We start from the raw sequence: 21,516 nt of genomic DNA on the forward strand, positions 1-21,516 counted from the left end.
ATTTCAGGACCCTTACACCACTGGATATCTGCTTTTTTGTCAAACAGACAACAAATAGTTAAAATTGGTAATGCTCTTTCAAATCCTGTTCCTGTCAAGAGTGGTGTTCCTCAAGGCAGCGTTCTTGGACCTACTCTCTTTATAATATACATAAATGATCTTTGTATTCATATCTCAAGTAACTGTGTTCTCTTTGCTGATGATGTCAAACTTTTCAACACCACTGACAATGCATCCACAATTCAAAAGGACCTTGATCATCTATCTGCCTGGTCTAAAATTTGGCAACTACAAATTTCAACCAGTAAATGCTCAGTCTTGCACATTGGAAGAAAGAACCCAATCACAAAGTACATGCTTGATGGACATTGCCTCGCAGATGACCCCCACCCTGTCAAAGACCTTGGAGTTTTTACATCTAACGATTTAAGTTCCAAAGCCCACTGCAACTACATAGCTAAGAAGGCTCTAAGAGTTGTCAACTTAATTTTACGTAGCTTCTTTTCAAAAAACACCACGCTACTGACCAGAGCATATAAAACATTTGTTAGGCCAATTCTTGATTACTGCTCTCCTGTCTGGAACCCTTACCATATATCTGACATCAACACAGTTGAGCGTGTCCAAAGGTATTTTACGAGAAGAATTCTCCATTCCTCTGAAACTAATAAAATACCTTATTCCACCAGACTTGATATCTTGGGTCTAGAAAACTTGGAACTTGCGCCTTCGACTGGATCTGGGTTTAGCATATAAAATCATCCGTTGTAATGTCCTTCCTGTCAATGACTTTTTTAGTTTCAATAACAATATCACAAGAGCTACAAACAGATTCAAACTCAATGTCAACCGTTCCAGTTTAGATTGCAGAAAACACGATTTCTGTAACAGAATTGTATATACTTGGAATGCATTACCTGACTCTGTGGTTTCTTCTCATAACCCCAAAGGTTTCACTCAAAAACTGTCCACGGTTGACCTCACCACTTTCCTAAGAGGACTCTAAAGGGGCGTGCATAAGAGCACAAACGTGCCTACCGTTCCTGTCCTACTGTTTCTTTCCCTATGTATATATACGTTTTTAGTACCTCATTTCTCCTCATATATACGTTCATATATTTATAACCCTTTATGCAACGCTTGTATATATATTGTTATGACAAATAAATAAATAAAAATAAAATAAAATAAATTAAATTACTTAAGAGAGAAGAACTACTTAGTTTACTGAATGAAACTGCCAGTGTGACAAAGACATTGTTTGCACTTTCATAATTTCCCACCCTAAAGTATAGCTCCAATGTGGTATCCAGCGAGTCAAGGGCTGCTATTACATTGAGTAGCCCTATTAGACAGACATCTCAGGTATCAAGTCCAAAAAGGCAGTGAAACTGTTTAAATGAGAAAATATGTGGGCCTCTCAATACCTTCAAAGCTAATCTGTTCCTCTCAGGAGTAATAGAGGTGGATGTTCTATTGTCAAGTATTGGCACATAAATTGCCAAATAAAATGTAATATAAATTAGCACAAAAATTATCTGGCAAATAAAACAACAATACCAAATTAGTTAAACTCTTATTTAGGAATGGGTATGTGAATTTAAAAGAGGGATGTGGTGGCTCAATGGCTAAGATGCTGAGCTTGTGATCAAAAGGTCGGCAGTTCAGCGGTTCGAATCCCTAGTGCCATATAATGGAGGTGAGCTCCCATTACTTGTCCCAGCTTCTGCCAGCAGTTCGAAAGCACGTAAAAAATGCAAGTAGAAAAATAGGGACCACCTTTGGTGGGAAGGTAACAGCTTTCTATGTGCCTTTGGTATTTGGCCACATGACCACAGAGACATCATCGGACAACGCTGGCTCTTTGGCTTTGAAACAGAGATGAGCCCCACCCCACTAACACATATGTGCTAGTCATTGGGAATGACTAGTACATATGTGCAAGGGGAACCTTTATCTTTCTGTGAATTTAAAATGGGAGAATTTTGTTGTTTTTGAGCCAGTTTTAAGACTGTCTTCCTCACCTATAATTAAATTCAAAAGTTCAGAAACATCTCAAAAGATTCTCTTACAAATACTGTACCTTCTTTGGTCTATCACTGCTATTATACATGTGTCTTTTCTATTCTGTCCCTTAGGTACAGAATAACACTTTATATTTCTAAAGCCAGTGTATGTGAAAAGAATCTAAAACTGCTCTCACCAGTTACTGTTCTTCAGCACTCACTAAAAACCTAGATTGGGTTTTTACCTGCATTTGAACAGATTCAAAAAGTGCAGGTACACACATTCTCATATACACACACATTACAGTTCACTCATATTTCAGCCTCTGAGTAACTTGAGCAGAAAATCCTTCTTCATATCACCATATAGTGCAATACTAATGCAATTTCGGATTTTCAATTCAATTGTATAGAATGTGAAGGATGTGTGTTTTATTTTTATAGTTATAATGTACACTGAAGATGGCATTTAATTTTGTTGTATTAGGTGCAATGACAATAAAGTAAACTTAACTTACATAACAGGACCACAACTATAATCATTCCACAAGCGATGGAGAAGCAGGAAGTTCATGTTAAATTGAAGAAATACCTTTCATTTACCACGTTTCTACTATTGCTACATTTCCTGCTGAAACAGCAGCACATTTAGGGATGAAATCCAATGTACTTTAATATCCTAACAAGCTTTTCTGCTATGTAATGCTATATAAAATTAAGTAGATAGATATCTTTTATTTATTTGAATCTTTGACCAGCATTTATATATACACATATACAAAATTCTATATAAATCATTAAAATAACTATTAGAAGAATTAAAATAGTGAAAAAGAAAATGAGATGGAAAGGATAACTTAGAACACACACACACACACATTAAATGACACAGAGAAACAACACAGTCTAATTCGGATGTATACATGTACATGGCGAGAAAAACGAATCTTGTGAGTTTACCAGGTGGATGGCGTAGGGAACAAAGCTATCAGAATCTGGTACTCCTGCTAGAAATTCTTTGACATCTCCTCCCAGAGGGGAGCAGTAGAAACCAACCATAAAGGGATTGTATGGGGTCTCTAACAATGCTTCGAGCTTTAATCACATAGCGCTTATAAGCAGCATAATGTCAGGCTGCCTCTGATTATATTTAGGAAAGAATACACCTTGACTTTATTTGCAAATAAAGAAAAGTACTTTTACTAAATACATCATGACTGCAGCAGTATAAAGTGAGTCAAGATATGGCTAACATTCCATATCCCATCGTTAGTCCCTCCTCCCCCCAAGAGGTCAGCAGGTCTGGTCCAATGCCAGCTCCTTCTCGGCCCTCCCGTGGTAATCTTCTTCCGCAGGTCTCTGGCTGTAAATCATCTCAGGAATGCAATGTCCATTCCTGTTGAATTCAAACCATCAATCTCCCCTCCCCTTGATCTCATGTCAGACGACACTCTTAAAGGGCTCTCTCTACTTAAACTGAATCCATGAGCTATTTACATTACACATAAAAACCCCATGCAATCTAACTACTGAATATAAAGAGTACAAAAGGATGTGAGGATTGGAGTGGAGGCTGACATATCCTGAATAACAGGAAGTGACCTTCCTATAATCTTCTCAGCTGTCCTTACCACTCTCTGAATGGACTTTCTATCTGAGCCACCACTGACACCAAATCAAACAGTGATGCAGTTTGTTAAAATGCTCTCAATTGTTCTTCTGTAAAAAATGGCTAGGACAGAAGGAGAAAGATATGCTCTCTTCATCCGATGCAGGAAATGCAGACGCTAAATATTGATGGCTAATATTTACTACACATGAAAAAATAAAGCAAGCTGGAATCAAAACAAACCAAATAGCATAATATTTATATTTAAAGTCCAACAATACCCAGACTGGGAGGGAGTGCATACAACTTTAAAAAAAAAAAAAAACACCTTCAAATTCTTTTAAACTGTGACATTGTATAAAGAAAGAAAAGGTGGGATGAATAAACTGAGAAAAATAATGCACAGTGCATACTTTGCTGGAAGAAATCAATGGCGGCCTTTTAAAGGGAAAGAATACAAATACCATATTTGTAATATGCTCACAAAAAATAATTCTACTTCCTACAAAATTATTTACAAAATTATTCAGCATTGAAATTTAAAAACATAATAATAGCTTTGTAGTCTCTCGAACAGAGGAAGCTTTCTAAAATTAACTGTAAGAATATTATGAAATATCTTTAAAATCCAAAAGGTATCCAGTAAGTGACTTGGAACATAAACATGCTGAAGACCAACTAGAATTAGATGTCTTTGATGCTGCAAGTTTTGATGTAGTTGCAAATCCAAGTAGGCACCATAATAAGACTGAAGAATAATCAAGTTTATACCAGAAAGAAAAGGAGATAAAGACAGTACAAACAGTACAAAATCCCATTTATTTTATCAGTATTATTATAAAATCAAACACATAGAAGAAATTAAGAGTTCTTTGAAATAGCCTAAGATACAGGGGGAAAGATATATTTTACTAGTTATCTTTTTAACCTCTTTGTGTCAGCAGACAAGGATGTCTAACAAACAGGAAAAAGCTCTATAAACTATCAGTGGGGAAAATCTGTTACCTCCTACTGCTAATTCATCATCCCAGCATGAGACAGCTAGCTGATTGTGAACCAAACACTACAATAAGAGTCTCAGTTGACCACCAAAAACAGCAAAAGGGAAGGGGAGGTTTTGATGGGCAAAAGCCTGGAGAAGGCCTAAGATAAGTGCTGGCTGTCAGACAAGGACAAAGAAGGGCAGGCCCCGAGGAGAGAAGGAGATAAAAAAAATCTCGACAAGCTTTATCTGATGAGGGTTATGGCTAATTAATTATAAACTCAATTACCTAACCCTTACTTCAGCAGTCTCTATTCATTAAGAGATAAAAACTTGACTGACTGCTAGCTTTTGCCAGCACATACAGCAGGCTTACTTGCTCCCTTTAGCGCACAATTTCTTAAAAAAGATCTCCAAAAGCATTTTGACCTGTCAGCTTTTTTTCACATATACAGAACATTTCTCCCCATCCCCACCCCTCTGACACCCAAAGCGCCCTGGGTTGCACAACAGGAGGCCATAGCTTGCATGCTGTGCACTGGCATTTAAAAGCAAAAACCCAACATTAAACAATAGGGATTAGATATATCAAAGATCTTGTTTCCAGCTGTGTTTCACTTCGACAGGCCTTTTGAACTTTTTTCACATTTTAACTTGAACTTTTAATTTTGGGTGTTGGAAATTTGTTTCAGGGTAAATCAATTATAGTCAAAATAATTTTAAAAATAAGTCAGCTTGTACAGTATTTTTCCATAGCCTGACTATTTGGTACTTTCAACTTTTTATTTGATTAAAATGCCTCAAATGTTCTATGTAGCATCAGGAAGACTTGTAACTTAATTGCAATTTTAACTAAGGTAAATAACATGTTATTCTGTAGAATATGAACAAGACTAAGAAACCTTTAAACATCCGATTATCATAAGACATTGTTCAACTTCTGAGTTATATTAACTTCTCATCGTTAACCATTTTATACTTTGGGGATTTGACTCTTAAGGTTAATTTATCTGCTTGATTCTCATTAAGTTTAAAATGATAGGACCATTGCTACAAGACAAGAAAAAAGCGACATAGAGCAAATTGAAGAACAGTGCTATTTCTTCCTCCTAATTTTCCTGTTGATATAATGCCTTGAAAATGTTCTGAAAGTGATACTACAGTTATTCAGTTCTTATCCAATCACTTTTAGATAGCTCTGAGGATTTGTTTTCATTTCTAGAGTGCTTTGGTCAACAGTTGCTTTCTTGGGATCAATAGAATCCAATTAAATTTGTGATGAACCAGCTAATGGATCTGCAATTCCCATATTTACCTCATAATTCAAGCTTTAATTAGTCGCTACTAATAATGCCTCTAAAATTAGTAGGCCGTATATGAATATTCCTGGAGAAGATATGTGGAGAAAGTTGGCACCAGGGTCTATTCTTGGTAGGACTCAATGCTGCGTGGGCAGAAATCTGTTTGTAAAATGGACCTTTCCCCTTCATCCTTTCTCTTTTGTAAAGCCACTGTGGATCTTCAAAATCTGTTCAGGAAAGTTAGGGATCCTACAAAAATCTGAGTTTCATGGAACTGCAAGAAAATATCTGCCGTTCTGTCATCAGTAACAGAATTTTGATAAGAGAAGTATCACTACTGTAGATTCCATTCTGGATTTGCTTCACTATTGAGTGACATGCTATTGTGGCAAAGCAGATATGTTAGATGTCCTTGATTATAATATTTTAAAATAGTACAGAAATATGCAGAAAATGATCCAAGTGATACTAATATGCAACCAAGATTCTTGCTTCAACATCTTAAAAATATTAATAGTAATAATTAGTAGTAGTAATAGCAGCAGCTGTCGTTTGGCATGTAATCACCATCAAATAGTTTTCAGGAATTTTGGAGCATCTCAACAAGTCCCCGATACACAACTGCTTGCTGGCAAATATGGGATGGCAGCCATTTTGTGAGCATACCCATTATAAGCTTCCAAAATTCCAAATGTGTCTCAAGCCACAAAATTTTGCAAATATTGCTGTAACAACATGTGAGAAAGAAGCATTACTGTCTATCTGAAGTTATGGTTTTAAATCAGCCTTTCTTTGTGTCAAGTTCATTCTTGCATACTCATCTAACAAGTTTTACACTTGTTTTGTATGTTTGTTTAATATTTTTTTTATTTTATAAATAAACAAAAATGATATAATCAATCATTCAGTGTATCATCTAGATGTTTCTATTATGTCTTCATCTTCTTCTTACTCCTCCGATCTTCATCATCTCTTTATTTTTCCCATTTCTTTATTATAACATTCTCCCCATACTTCATTTATTATAACATTTTCTTGTTTACTATTAATACATTTATCTATATCTCTTCTCTAATCAATTGTAAAATTGTCTCCATACCTTGTAATATTCTGAATCCTCTGTTTCTTATTATCAAAGTCAGTCTATTCATTTCTGCACAATCTAATATTTTCTTAATTACTTGGTCTTCTGAAGGGATTTTCTCTACTTTCCATCTTTGCACAAATATTATCCTCACTGCAGTTATTACATGTATAATCAAATATACCTTTTCTTTGCTAATTTTCTCCGGAAGGATACCCAATAGGAACAGCTCAGGTTTTAAATCAATATGTTGTTCAAGCATTTCTTCTAACCATCTTTTAATTCTAATCTAATAATTTGTTGCTTCTGGACATGTCCACCACATATGATAGTATGATCTTGGTGTCTGATGGCATTTCCAGCATTTAGCTGATTTGTCTTTAAACATTTTTGCCAATTTTTCAGGTGGCATATGCCATCTATAAAACATTTTATATTGGTTCTCTTTATACGCAGTGGACATTGTTAATTTATAATTCCTTTCCCATAGCTGCTGCCATTTATCTAGTTCAATTGAACATCCAAATTTTTTTGCCAAGCTATCATTGTTTCCTTTACTTGCTCTTCTTCCAATTCAATACTAAGAAAGAAGTTGTATATTTTTGTTTATTTTATCATCTGTTCCTGTGAGTATCCTATCCAGATCTGTCATTTATAAATAAAAGCCATATGATTTCGCATCTTTTTCATATCTTGTTTGTATTTGCATGTGGGTATACCAATCCATCTCAATCCCTTGTTCTTCTAGTTCTTGTTTCCCTTTCAATTCCCCCTTATCTGTTAGTATATCTTTGTATCTAAGCATATTTTTGAAATTAATAACATTTGGATGTATTAGTGCTTCCATTGTTGATAACCATATTGGTATTTTCAAATAGAATTTATCTCTGACCCTCTCTCATGCCAATAACATAGTGTCTGTGAAAATATGTATGTATCTTACTTCTACCGTACCATAAAAATGCGTGCTATCCAAATTGTAAATCATGTCCTTCCAAAGTTAATAATCTTATGTTTCTTAATTCAATCCATTCTCTCATCCAAGTCAACACTGCTGCTTGATAATATAATTCCCAATTCAGCAGTCCAAATCCTCTACGTAGTCTCACATCCTATATTAATTCTTGCTTTCCCCCCCCCTTTTTTATTTGCATTTATATCCCGCCCTTTTCCGAAGACTCAGGGCGGCTTACACTATGTTAGCAATAGTCTTCATCCTATTTGTATATTTATATACAAAGTCAACTTATTGTCCCCAACAATCTGGGTCCTCATTTTACCTACCTTATAAAGGATGGAAGGCTGAGTCCAGCTTGGGCCTGGTGGGACTAGAACCTGCAGTAATTGCAAGCAGCTGTGTTAATGACAGACTGTCTTACCAGTCTGAGCCACAAAGGCTCCTTGTTTCATGTTATTGGGTAGATATAATTATTATTAGTAGTATAATCAATTAATCAATTTCATTTTATGCAAACTTCTCAAATATGGAATGAGTGGTACAGTGGTGGGTTCTATCCAATTTTACCACTGGTTCACATCGCGCACGTGCTTTGCTCGCAATCGCCTAAAACTGGGCAAGGCGTTTGCATTAAATAGCATTAAGTAGGAGTGACAGGACAGAGATAACTCAGATACCAAGTTATGATGTTCTCATCCTGCACAATCACATGACTGCATTTTGGGTGCTTGGTAACCAGTCCACATTTATGGCTATTTGCAGTGTCCTGCAGGCACATGACCACGAATAATGTTTTTAGGATAGGATCAGTGGTGGGATTCAGCCAGTTCGCACCATTTCGAGAGAATCGGTTGTTAACTTTCTGAGCAGTCTGACAAACTGGTTGTTGGAAGAAATCATTAGGGCAGAGAACCAGTTGTTAAATTACTTGAATCCCACCACTGGATAGGATAGGATAGGATAGGATAGGATAGGATAGGATAGGATAGGATAGGATAGGATAGGATAGGATAAGAGTTGGAAGGAAGCTTGGAGATCTTCTAGTCCACCTCCTTCCCTTTTTTTTGCCAGACACTGGCACTTATTTCTGCTTTTCATAAAATGCTCCATAGTGAACGGCTTTGCTTAACAACCATGGCTGTCAGATCCCTATGATACTGCCATTCAAGTGGGGAGGGGACCCTGGAACCTTTTACTTACTTATTGCTCTCATCCTGTTTTCCTACGTATCCTGTAATTCCCTAGTTTATAACTTTTACCCTGTCACCTATTCTGCCCTGTGCTTTGATATACCTTGGGGGATGTACAATGGGGGAGGGCCATCTGTTTTCTCTCAGTTTGGAAGCCTCACAGAAGAAACCCATGGGAACAAATCCTTATCTCTTTCTCAGGATGATGGTTTCCACAACATCTTCACACCTGTGGATTGGCTCATTCAACATCAAGCTGAGAGGAGGGGTTTCTAACCACTTTATCCTAACGGAACTGCCTAGGGGGAACCCAGACCCTGCTTTGCTTTTGTCTTGTAATCACTCCCTTTCAATAAAAGGTTCCTTTTGAAATGCTGCTGTCTCAAAGGTCCATACTTTCTTGATTGGGGAACAGAGACAGGACCTTACAATGGCATTCATTTAATAATTTTCATGTTTGCTTAACAACCACCACAACATGGTGACCCACTTTATGACCATCACAACTTATGACCAAAATTGCAGGATCAATTATGGTCATAAGTCAAGTACTACCTGTATTTAATATGAAATATGAATCAGCCTAGTTTCCATAATCTCTTACAATGATTTCCATCATGTCCATGGGTTTGTCTCAGATAATCCCATTTCCAACAAAAATAAGCAGCCACGTGTTAGACCTCTTTTATCTCAGAGCAAATGTATTGTGATGTGGATTTGGAGGACATGTCTATCAGCACTTTGCCATCATCAGATCAATTCCTGATCCAGAAGAATTTGACTGCCAATTCCACCTGTAAATTGCATGCTGGAATAACCTTTCATTGAGAATTAATTAACTCCCACTTGACTAACTTTTGGAATTTATTAAAAATAGAATTTAGTTAGGAGAGCTTTGAAATTATCAAATACTATCATATTTACAATATTTGTTATTTTCTTTTTAAGTTTTCCTTTTTCTTATTTTATATTGTGAACATATTTGCTATAATATTGTAGCTTCTGAGACTTTAAATTGTGGTGGGCAGAAATGAAATAATTAAACAACCAACTTGTGATACATCTTATAATAGCTCGGCGGTTCGAATCCCTAGTGCTGCCGTGTAACGAGGTGAGCTTCCATTACTTGTGCCAACCTAGTAGTTTCGAAAGCATATAAAAATGCAAGTAGAAAAAATAGGGACCATCTTTGGTGGGAAGGTAACAGCGTTCCGTGCGCCTCTGGCATTGAGTCATGCTGGCCACATGACCACGGAGATGTCTTCGGATAGCGCTGGCTCTTCGGCTTTGAAACAGAGATGAGCACCGCCCCCTAGAGTCGGCAACAACTAGCACGTATGTGTGAGAGGAACCTTTATCTTTACCTTTAGTGTGATGCGCTATTAATTGGTGTTTTCATTTCATGTCTATTAGCATCCAGTTACCTTGAAGTAAGATGGGCGGCCTAAAAATTTAATAAACAAACAAACAGTGCATGGTTTTATTTTGATGATGACATAGAAAACAATGAAAAGATAATTTTTAGATATGTAAAATTATGCATCCAGTAAATTTACAGGTGCAAGTCATATCTTCTTTTACACCATGAAAAGAATGAAAACAATCAAGATCATCCTGAAGAGAAACAGTTCAAAAAGTAGTTGATCTGAACCTGTTTGCAGTGGAATACCTAGAAAAAAAGGTAGAAATGCAGTCATCAAGAAGAGCACTCAGAAGTCCCCTTTTTTTAAGAAGGAGGGGAAACTGCTGATTTAGAGCAAGTTAGTCCAATCAAGCATTGATTATGCATGGGAATTTTGCCTCTTTTTCTACAAATGAATCAATATCATTAAAAGTTTTTGTGTTAATATTTTTTTTCTAAAAGCAGAGGGATTTTATTGAGTTTTCAGGAAAGTGTCCTTGATATTTTGTTAGTTACAGAAAAAAGCCTTTTCTTGCATATTATTTAAATGGTGAAAATTATGTAAGGTGAAGTATAGATTCTCCAGCTAACTTCCCAGCCTTAAGGAGTTACCAATGAAGATAAGAGTTGGTGAGGAATTTAACTAACCAACAGTCCAACATAAAAATTGTGGAGTCTGTGTTCTCCCAAAATATTTTGGAGTCACTTTTCACATCTATGCTTAAATATTTAACAATTTAAAAGCCAGAAAAAATATTTATAAAATGTATTGCCAATTTTCCACCACTGAAAACGAACCCAAAGTGGAATCCAAGACAGAAAAAATAACCTTATAAATTATAGTTAGACAATTTTATAGGATAGCAGGAGCAGCAGCAGTAAAGAATCAACAGCACCAAATCTAAACTTTTCAAACCAAAAAAAAATGGACAAATGAGTTTGCAATTGTCATCTGAAGCCCATAATATTGAATACCAACTGTATATTAGGAGTGACTGCATTTCATAATCAGTATATTAGACGTGTCCCCATATAGTATTTTAATATCAAGGGGACACTTTTCCCATTGGTATTAATGATTAGGAATATATATGAAGTACTACACAATCAGCTAGATAACTAGACCTTAAAACTAACCCAAATAGGTATTTCATCATCAAACAGGTCTTTTGATGTCAAAAGGATCTAGAATTTAGCTTAGGAGCATACTTGAAACAATAGTTCTTTCAAAATATGTCACTACGTATTGACCCTTTAAGTAATGTAAACTGTGGCATTCTTTTCTTTAAAACATACAGGGCTAGTGACAAATGCTTCATTTATACTTGCAAATTATCAATAATTTGTTACCAATATACTCACAGTTATAATTTCAATTAAGCCTCTCAAATACAGTCAATACAATGGGAAATACAATGTCTGCTTAAATCAAGATTGCATATCCTGAAACCCTCATGGAGCTTTTTGAAAACTGCCACCAAATTATAATTGTGAATCTGACTCAGTTTGGAATACAGTCTCCTATGCCCCTCAAACACTCCCCAGCATAGTATACTCACGTTATCAATAGAAAAAACAGCAAAGTGTATTAAATGTTTTGTCATATCATGCATAAATTGTATACATTTATGCTCCTGGAGCTTAATAATACCAAACTGGGATAACCCAATTAAATTATTTTTCTATATGATTGATTGAAAGATTGATTCATAAGTTGAGTTACAGTATGATTGTGTGCTGTAGCAAAAGAGCCTCTTCAAAAGTACTATTAACATATATACTGAAAAAAGTGGCTGGAGAGTAGAGATATTAACCCATTAAAGTTTCAACAGTTAGAACGTCTTTTTTTACCTAATAGGAAACAATTGCAACTTTTGGGAAGAAATTATATTCTAATGAGGGTGGACCTTATCCTTTTCTGAAGCAATCTGAACGTAGCCTTTAGTATTCAGTAATGTAATTAGGGCTGCAGTTAATTTCATTAAATTCTGTTGCTGCTAAATGAAGCAGATTATGAGACATCTTTTATTGCAAGGCGTGAAATTACAGCCTGTCAGCTGCCAATAGTAGAATAAAACTAATGAATTACAGGGTAAATAACACCAGAATTAACCAGCCAATTTAACAAAGCATAGAGCAAAATCATTTTCACTTAGAACTTTGAATAGTATTACTATGAAATCTGCTCAGTGAAAATAAAAAAGTGCTTCAAAGATACAATAATTTAAAAAGATACATTATATTTACCATTGAAAAATAAAAATTATTTTTAATTAAATATTTTAGTCAATGAAAAATGATGTTTCATCAGTTTCATTTAAAAATATGTTATAGGTCATAAAATAACATGATTTATTTTATGATTTCAAAAACTTCTATGGCTAGAGATTTTTTAAAAATTCCATAGTAAATAATATCTTCCAAATTTTCACTGTCCACGTAGCCTGCATAAAACTTCCATGTAAAATTTAGGAAGAGCAACTGTAGCCGATTGGCATTATTATCTACTGTTGTTTTAAAATGATAAGGAAACAAGTAAAAATGTAAACAGGATTCAAATGAAATGAGTAATTTTTTGAATATTTCAAGATTATGGATTAGTTACAGAAATCCAAAAATCTGTTAATTCCAAAATATTTTTAAAAGAACACTGTATCCACTGGAAGGGCTGAAACATAATCAAATTGCTTCAAGATTTCCATATACATTTTCAAGTACTTAAGAAATATGGAATTGTTCACGCTTTCAGTTCATAGAAGTTTGCAAAAAAAAACAAAACCCAACCCACTCTATTGAAAATATGGGGGATGGTTATGTTGGTGTTAATTTTCCTGAAGTTTATTTCTTGCATAAAGATATTTAAGTACAGGAGTAGATTAGAAGTTTAGAAGATACTTTGGCTACCTATTGAGAAGAAATGACTCACTAGAGAAGTGCCTAATGCTGGGAAAGATTGAGGGCAAAAGAAGAACAACATGACAGAGAACTGGATGGAGTCACTGAAGCAGTAGGCATGAACTTAAATGGACTCCAGAGGATGGTAGAAGATAAGAAAGCCTGGAGGAGCATTATCCATGGGGTCACAATGGGTTGGACACGACTTTGCAACGAACAAAACAACAAAAGATTAGAAGAGGAATATACTGTAGCTGGAAAATCAAAGAAAACTATATACAAAATTTTCATAAGTTTAGAATATATGAAGAATTATTAGAATAATTTCATTAAAGTATTTAGAGAGTTTATATTCCCTATACACATACCCTTAATGTCATATTTTGGAATGATTAATAATGAAACTACTCAAGATTTCAAATTTACAAGTTATTGCAAATAAAGAAACAGATTTTGTCATGTGAGTCTGTAGAGAATTCAAAGAATTTAACATGATTTTTTTTCTCAAAAATCTCTATTTCAATAGGAATATATGTGGCAAAATGTTAGAACTAATATATATGGTAAAAAGTTCTGTATTAAATGCATCTGCTAACATAGCACAGATTAAGCAATAAACTACAGTATATAATAAATACACATATGCTTTTTCTTCCATTTGCTTTTCAAACTGCTCAACTTGACTCAGATATGGAGAATTTTTTTAAAAAACCGTTTGGGTTTCTGAAAGGATAGCTCCTTTGAGAATTTTTTTCAAATAACTTGATTACATACTTCCTGGCCTTAATTCTTAGCCTAATGCTATAAAGTTAAATATAGTTTCTAGCCCTGCTGAATCTAATGGGGTCTTACTGCTGAGTATTGATGTATAGAACTGAATTGCAGTTGCCAAAAACATTTTTAAAGAAGAGGTATTTATTTAGATCCTAAACGAGGGGTCTGCAACCTCCAACAGTCAAAGAGTCATTTGGACCCATTTCCCACAGAAAAAGAAAACACTGGGAGCCAATAATTTAACAACTGGTGTGACTGGGTGAGTATGGCTAACTCGACATCACTTACAGCCACCCAGTCACAGCCAACCCCCAGCCCCGGGATGGGTTCCAATTTTTTTTTCTACTGGTTCTGTGGGCGTGGCTTGTTTGGTGGGCATGGCTTAGTGGTCATGTGATTGGGTGGGTGTCAGGCCTGGAAACCATAGTAGACTTTAGGGTTCCAGACGCTGCCACATTTTTCCCCTGAGGGGAAGAAGGGGGGTTGAGGGGTATGGTAACATTCTTCAAGCGGTCAAGGTTGGATGGTGTTCACATCTGCAGGAGGAGTGGCGAGAAGATATTCGAATAAACTGGGAGAACGTGGGACCATGTGACCAGCAAAGGGATTAGGGGGGTGGGACTCTTGGGGTTTGTATAACTGGGAAAAGAATCCGGAAGTTCATTTTTGGAATTTCACTCATCGTGTGCCAGTTTCCTCATGCTAGTAAAGAACTCTGAAAGACATTGGCTTCTGAGTTTTTTTTATGCAGAAGAGGTTTTTCTGGAACCTTGACAGTGGGTGTGGCTTGGTGGTCATGTGACTGGGTGGCATGTGTGGGTGATCATGTGACTGGGTGGGTGTGGCCAACTTGATGTCACTCAGGTCAAAAGTTAGGGTTAGGGTGCCTGAACTCTCCTCGCCTCAAAGGTCTCAACAAGATACAATTTCCCTGTCTATTTATTTGCTATTACTATACATCAAAAATATACTATTTAATCCTATACACCATATTTTTTGGTGTATAAGATGCACCTTTTTATCTCCAAAAAGAGGGTGAAAATCTGGGTGCATCTTATACACCAAATGTAGCCCCATCCACCTGCTGCCCCCCCCTTTGGAGGTTGTTGGCCTCTGTGCAGTTTCAGGCGGTGGGGATCTTCACATTAGGGTGCTGCTTGGAACAGGCCGAAAATCCACTGCTACATTTTCATGAGGATGCGTGATTCTGTGAATAGAAGAAAGTGGAAGAGATGGATGATAGGCAGACAAAAATCTTGAGAGAACAGTAATCATGTTGGAGATGGATAAAGGTGAATACTTCTTGAGATTCCAGAAAATTGAGGAAGAAAAAGAGGAAAACCTTGCAGAGACAATGGCAGAATTGTTGGTGGATGCCTTGAAGGGGGACAAGCAAGAGATGCTTGTTGGGATGAATGAAATATTTAGAGTATATACAAGATATGCATCAATAAATAAATTATCTAAAAAGGTACATGTGAGATTTACTAAGAAGGCATTAAGAACAGAGATACTTCAAAAAGCAAGAGATAACCCATTGAAATATAAAGGAAGAGAAATAATAGTTCTGAAACAAGTCCCTAGAAGCGTAAGAGACACAGGAAAACAATACCAATTTCTGACAAGACAAGACAAAGCATGAAGAAAGGAACTTTATACTACCAAAATGAGGATGTAAAAAATAATAATTCAAGACGGTTATGAAAAGCTGTATGAGAAAGAAAAAATTAAAGAATATTTGGAAAAAGTAGAACTACCTAAAGTACCAGAAACAGTGAAAGCTATGTTAAATGAATGACTATCAATGACGGAATTGTCAGAAGTGATTAAGAGACAAAAAGAACAATAAAACACCAGGACCAGATGGGCTACTGGCAGAATTTTATAAATGTTTACAAGATTTTAGGCCCATCAATATTGGAAGTCTATAATAAAGTATTGATTGATGCAAATGTAGCAAATTTGTGGATGGAAGTAAATATTACTCTGATTCCAAAAGAAGACTCAGATTTAATGCAGATAAAAAAACTACAGGCCATATTTTTACTGAATACTGTCTATAAAATATACGCTTCAATAATGACAGAGAGATTAAAAAGGTTTCTCAATGAATTTATACATCCAGACCAAAATGATTTCTTGCGTAAGAGACAGATTAAAAACAAAATGAGAATGATTTTAAATATGTTGGAATATTATGAAACACATCCTGGAAAACAAATGGTGTTGATCTTCTTAGATGCCCAGAAAACATTTGACAACATGAATTGGCAATTTATGCTGTCACAACTAAAATTTATGGACTTTGTTGAGAGATTTAGTAACATGAAAAAGGCAATATACAACAAGCAAATGGCAAAGGTGATGGTAAACGGAGATACGACAGAGAATTTTAATATTACAAAAGGCACAAGACAAGGACGTCCACTATCTCCTTTACTATTTATATTGACATTGGAAGTGTTAAATAAAAATATTAGACAAGAAATATTAGAAATTAAAAGTATGGAAATAAAAAAGAAACAATATAAACTACAGGCATTCACAGATGACTTGGTCTTTATAAGACCCATAAGAAAATGGATTTAAACTAATTAGAAAAATAGAAGAATATGATGAAATAGCAGGAATGAAAATAAATTTTAAAAACCCCAAAATAATAGTTAAAAATGTTACAGATATACAGAAGAAAGAACTAACAAGGAAAATAGGTATACAGATAGTCAAAGAAAGTTAAATATTTAGGAATTCAATTAACAACAAGGTGTGTAACAATTAAAGATAATTATTATAAACTGGTGCAACAAATTAAAACAGATTTGGAGAAGTGGAGAAATCTACAATTATCATTGATGGGAAGAGTAGCCACTATAATTAGCACAGGGGGCCCCCAAGGCTGTGTGCTCTCCCCACTTCTCTTCTCTCTGTATACCAATGACTGCATCTCCAATGATCCATCTGTTAAGCTACTGAAGTTCGCAGATGACACAACAGTCATTGGTCTCATTCGAGACAATGACGAATCCGCATATAGACGAGAGGTCAAACGACTAGCCTTGTGGTGCAACCAAAACAATCTGGAACTGAACACACACAAAACCGTAGAAATGGTGGTAGACTTTAGGAGAAACCCTTCCATACTTCCACCTCTCACAATACTTGACAACACAGTATCAACAGTAGAAACCTTCAAATTTCTAGGTTCTATCATATCGCAAGATCTCAAATGGACAGCTAACATCAAAAACATCATTAAAAAAGGACAACAAAGAATGTTCTTTCTGCGCCAACTCAGTAAGCTCAAACTGCCCAAGGAGCTGCTGATCCAATTCTACAGAGGAATTATTGAGTCTGTCATTTGCACCTCTATAACTGTCTGGTTCGGTTCTGCAACTCAACAAGAAAAACACAGACTTCAGAGGATAATTAGAAATGCAGAAAAAATAATTGCTACCAACCTGCCTTCCATTGAGGACCTGTATACTGCACGAATCAAGAAGAGGGCCGTGAAAATATTTGCAGATCGCTCACATCCTGGACATAAACTGTTTCAACTCCTACCCTCAAAACGACGCTATAGAGCACTGCACACCAGAACAACTAGACACAAGAACAGTTTTTTCCCGAAGGCCATCACTCTGCTAAACAAATAATTCCATCAACACTGTCAGACTATTTACTGAATCTGCACTACTATTAATCGTTTCATAGTTCCCATCACCAATCTCTTTCGACTTATGACTGTATGACTATAACTTGTTGCTGGCAATCCTTATGATTTATATTGATATATTGACCATCAATTGTGTTGTAAATGTTGTACCTTGATGAACGTATCTTTTCTTTTATGTACACTGAGAGCATATGCACCAAGACAAATTCCTTGTGTGTCCAATCACACTTGGCCAATAAAATTCTATTCTATTCTATAAAAATGAGTATCTTGCCAAGTTTGCTATACTTATTTCAAATAATACCAATAAAACTGGAAAAAAATATTTTGAAGAATTGAATAAAACAATATTAAAATATATTTAGCAAGACAAAAAAATAAGGATAAGTTTGAAAATGTTGCCAGATTCTAAAAGGAGAGGTGGTTTTGGGCTAACAGATGAAATTGTACTACTTCGATACATACTTAGGTGAAAGAATGGATTGGCTTGAGAAACAAAAGACTACTGACCTTGGAAGGACATGATCCTGAATTAGGTTGGCATGCTTTTTTATGGCATGGAAGAAACAAAATACATTTCCAAAGACACCCTGTTAGGAATGCATTATTAGTAGTATGGGAGAAAATTACAGAACAACATTATTTGAAAATACCGGTCTGGCTCTCCACAATGTAGGCACTGATTTACCCAAATGTTATTGATATAGAGAATGTTACCAGATATAAAGACGTTTTAAATGAAAAGGGGGAACTTAAAACTAAACAGGAACTGAGTGAGCAAGAGATTGGGATAACATGGTGGTCATATGTGCAGATACAATCCAGATACGAGAAGGATGTTAAAACGTATATTTGTATAAAGAATTAACAGAATTAGAGCAGATATTAACAGGGACAGAAGAAAAGTTAATAAAGAAAATATATAGCTATTTGTTAAGTATTAAGATGGAAGATGAGCAAGTAAAAGAGACAGTGATAGTATGGGCTAAAAATGTTGGGTATTCGATTAAGTTAGATAACTGGCAGAAATTATGGGATAGAAATTATAAATTAACAACGTCTATTGCATACAAAGAAAATATTTATAAAATGTTTTATAGATGGCATTTTCCGCCCTCAAGGTTAGCAAAGATGTTTAAGGATACATTTGCAAAATGTTGGAAATGTCATCAGACACCTGGTTCATACTATCATATGTGGTGGACATGTCAAAAAACACAAAAATATTGGACAAAAATACATACATGGCTGTAAAAAATGATAAAGCAACATACAGATTTACAACCAGAGACATTTTTGTTGGGCATTTTATGCATTTTAGGGAATGCATATCTGATTTTACATATATTGACTGCAGTGAGAATAGTATTTTCTTTTTTAATATATATATATATATATTTTATTAAACTTTTTACATTAAAACATAGAAAAAAAAGGAAAAGCTTATATTACTTAACAGCTATTTGTGGTGTTTTTCTTATAACAATAATCCATGCAATGATTACAAACATTAGAGAATTGTATTTTCACAGCAATGGAAAAGTAAAGAGATCCCAACAGATGAGGATATTATTAGAAAAATATTATAATGTGCAGAAATGGATAAGCTAACACTTACAATTAAGGAAAAGAAAGAAACTGAATATTTTTTGACTAGGGACTTATTTTATAGAATAGAAGAATAGAATAGAATAGAATAGAATAGAATAGAATAGAATAGAATAGAGTAGAGTAGAGTAGAGTAGAGTAGAGTAGAGTAGAGTAGAGTAGAATAGAATAGAATAGAATAGAATTTTTATTGGCCAAGTGTGATTGGACACACAAGGAATTTGTCTTGGTGCATATGCTTGGTGTACATAAAAGAAAAGATACCTTCATTAAAGTAAAACACTTACAACACTTAATGATGGTCATAGGGTACAGATTTAACATTTAATGATACAACCCTTAATGATAGTCAGAGAGCTATCAGGAATAAGCAATCAGGAAACAATCAATATCAGTATAAATCGTAAGGATATAAGCAACAAAGTTACAGTCATAAGTGGAAGGAGATGGTTGATGGGAAACTTGTGTCTAGTTGTTCTGGTGTGCAGTGCTCTATAGCATTGTTTTGAGGGTAGGAGTTGAAACAGGTTGTGAGGGATCTGTAAATATTTTCACAACCCTCTTTTTGATTCGTGCAGTATACAGGTCTTCAATGGAAGGCAGGTTGGTGGCAATTGTTTTTTCTGCAGTTCTAATGATCCTCTGAAGCCTGTGTCTGTCTTGTTGGGTTGCAGAACCAAACCAGACAGTTATAGAGGTGCAGATGACAGATTCAATAATTCCTCTGTAGAACTGGATCAGCAGCTCCTTGGGCAGTTTGATCTTTCTGAGTTGGCACAGAAAGAACATTCTTTGTTGTCCTTTTTTGATGACATTTTTGATGTTAGCTGTCCATTTTAGATCTTGCAATATGGTAGTACCTAGAAATTTGAAGGTTTCTACTGTTGATACTGTTGATACTGTTGCGGTGGCTCAGGGGCTAGGACGTTGAGCTTGTCGATCAAAAGGTCGGCAGCTCAGCGGTTTGAATCCCTAGTGCTGCCGTGTAACGGGATGAGCTCCCGTTATTTGTCCCAGCTTCTGCCAACCTAGCAGTTTCGAAAGCACATAAAAATGCAAGTAGAAAAAATAGGGACCACCTTTGGTGGGAAGTTAACAGCATTCCATGCGCCTTTGGCATTGAGTCATGCCGACCACATGACCACGGAGATGTCTTCGGACAGCGCTGGCTCTTCGGCTTTGAAACGGAGATGAGCACCGCCCCCTAGAGTCGGCAACGACTAGCACGTATGTGCGAGGGGAACCTTTACCTTTACCTTTACTGTTGATACTGTGTGTTCTAGTATTGTGAGAGGTGGAACTATGGAAGGATTTCTCCTAAAGTCTACCACCATTTCTATGTGTGGTAAGTGTGTTCAGTTCCAGTGTGTTCAGTTCCAGATTGTTTCAGTTAAGTGTGTTCAGTTCCAGATTGTTTCGGTCGCACCACAAGGCTAGTCGTTCAACCTCCCGTTTATATGTGGATTCATCATTGTCTCGAATGAGACTGATCACTGTTGTGTCATCTGTGAACTTCAGTAGTTTAACAGATGGATCGTTAGAGATGCAGTCATTGGTATACAGAGAGAAGAGAAGTGGGGAGAGCACATAGCCTGGGGGGGGGGGTTGGGCTGTGTTAATTGTACAGGCATCTGATGTAATTCTGTTTAGCTTCACCTGCTGCTTTCTGTTTGTTAGGAAGCTTGGCTAGCTGACAAAAACAGGAAGTAGAAACAGGGAAGTATATGGAAGGATCAGTGATATAAGGAAGATACATTAACTTGGTTAAACTATTATTATTATTATTATTATTATTATTATTATTATTATTATTATTATTATTATTATCATCATCATCATCATCATCATCATCATCATCTCCTCTTTTATTCATTAAACTTGAAACCCAGTCAACTGAACATTTAAAAATGTGTCACAAATATGTCACAAATATGATTGACTGGTGCTAATGGTTGATATGGGTTTCTGCTAGCGACATAGGTATCAACCAAGTATCTTCTTAAAATATATGATGTTAGCACAGTTTTTTGCAGT

The 21,516-nt window shown here is 35.6% G+C and overlaps 1 protein-coding gene across 4 annotated transcripts in view; it reads right to left on the reverse strand.

The window, feature by feature from the left end:
* AGAP1 (ArfGAP with GTPase domain, ankyrin repeat and PH domain 1) overlaps window positions 1-21,516 on the reverse strand; it is a 457,470-nt gene that overhangs the window by 149,581 nt on the left and 286,373 nt on the right. For 3 of the 4 annotated variants that reach the window (XR_009155346.1, XR_009155347.1, XM_058185254.1), the window contains one exon: window positions 10,611-10,799. The exons of the other annotated variant lie outside the window; for it this stretch is intronic. Coding sequence is in view for 1 of the 3 variants with exons in the window: in XM_058185254.1 (XP_058041237.1) it covers window positions 10,740-10,799 (60 nt within the window). In the remaining 2 variants the exon portion in view is untranslated. Of the gene's footprint in view, window positions 1-10,610; window positions 10,800-21,516 lie in introns of those variants that run through there. 4 annotated transcript variants of the gene reach the window in all.

Source organism: Ahaetulla prasina, chromosome 1 (genome assembly GCF_028640845.1).
Source record: "Ahaetulla prasina isolate Xishuangbanna chromosome 1, ASM2864084v1, whole genome shotgun sequence".
Classification (NCBI taxonomy): Eukaryota; Metazoa; Chordata; class Lepidosauria; order Squamata; family Colubridae; genus Ahaetulla; species Ahaetulla prasina.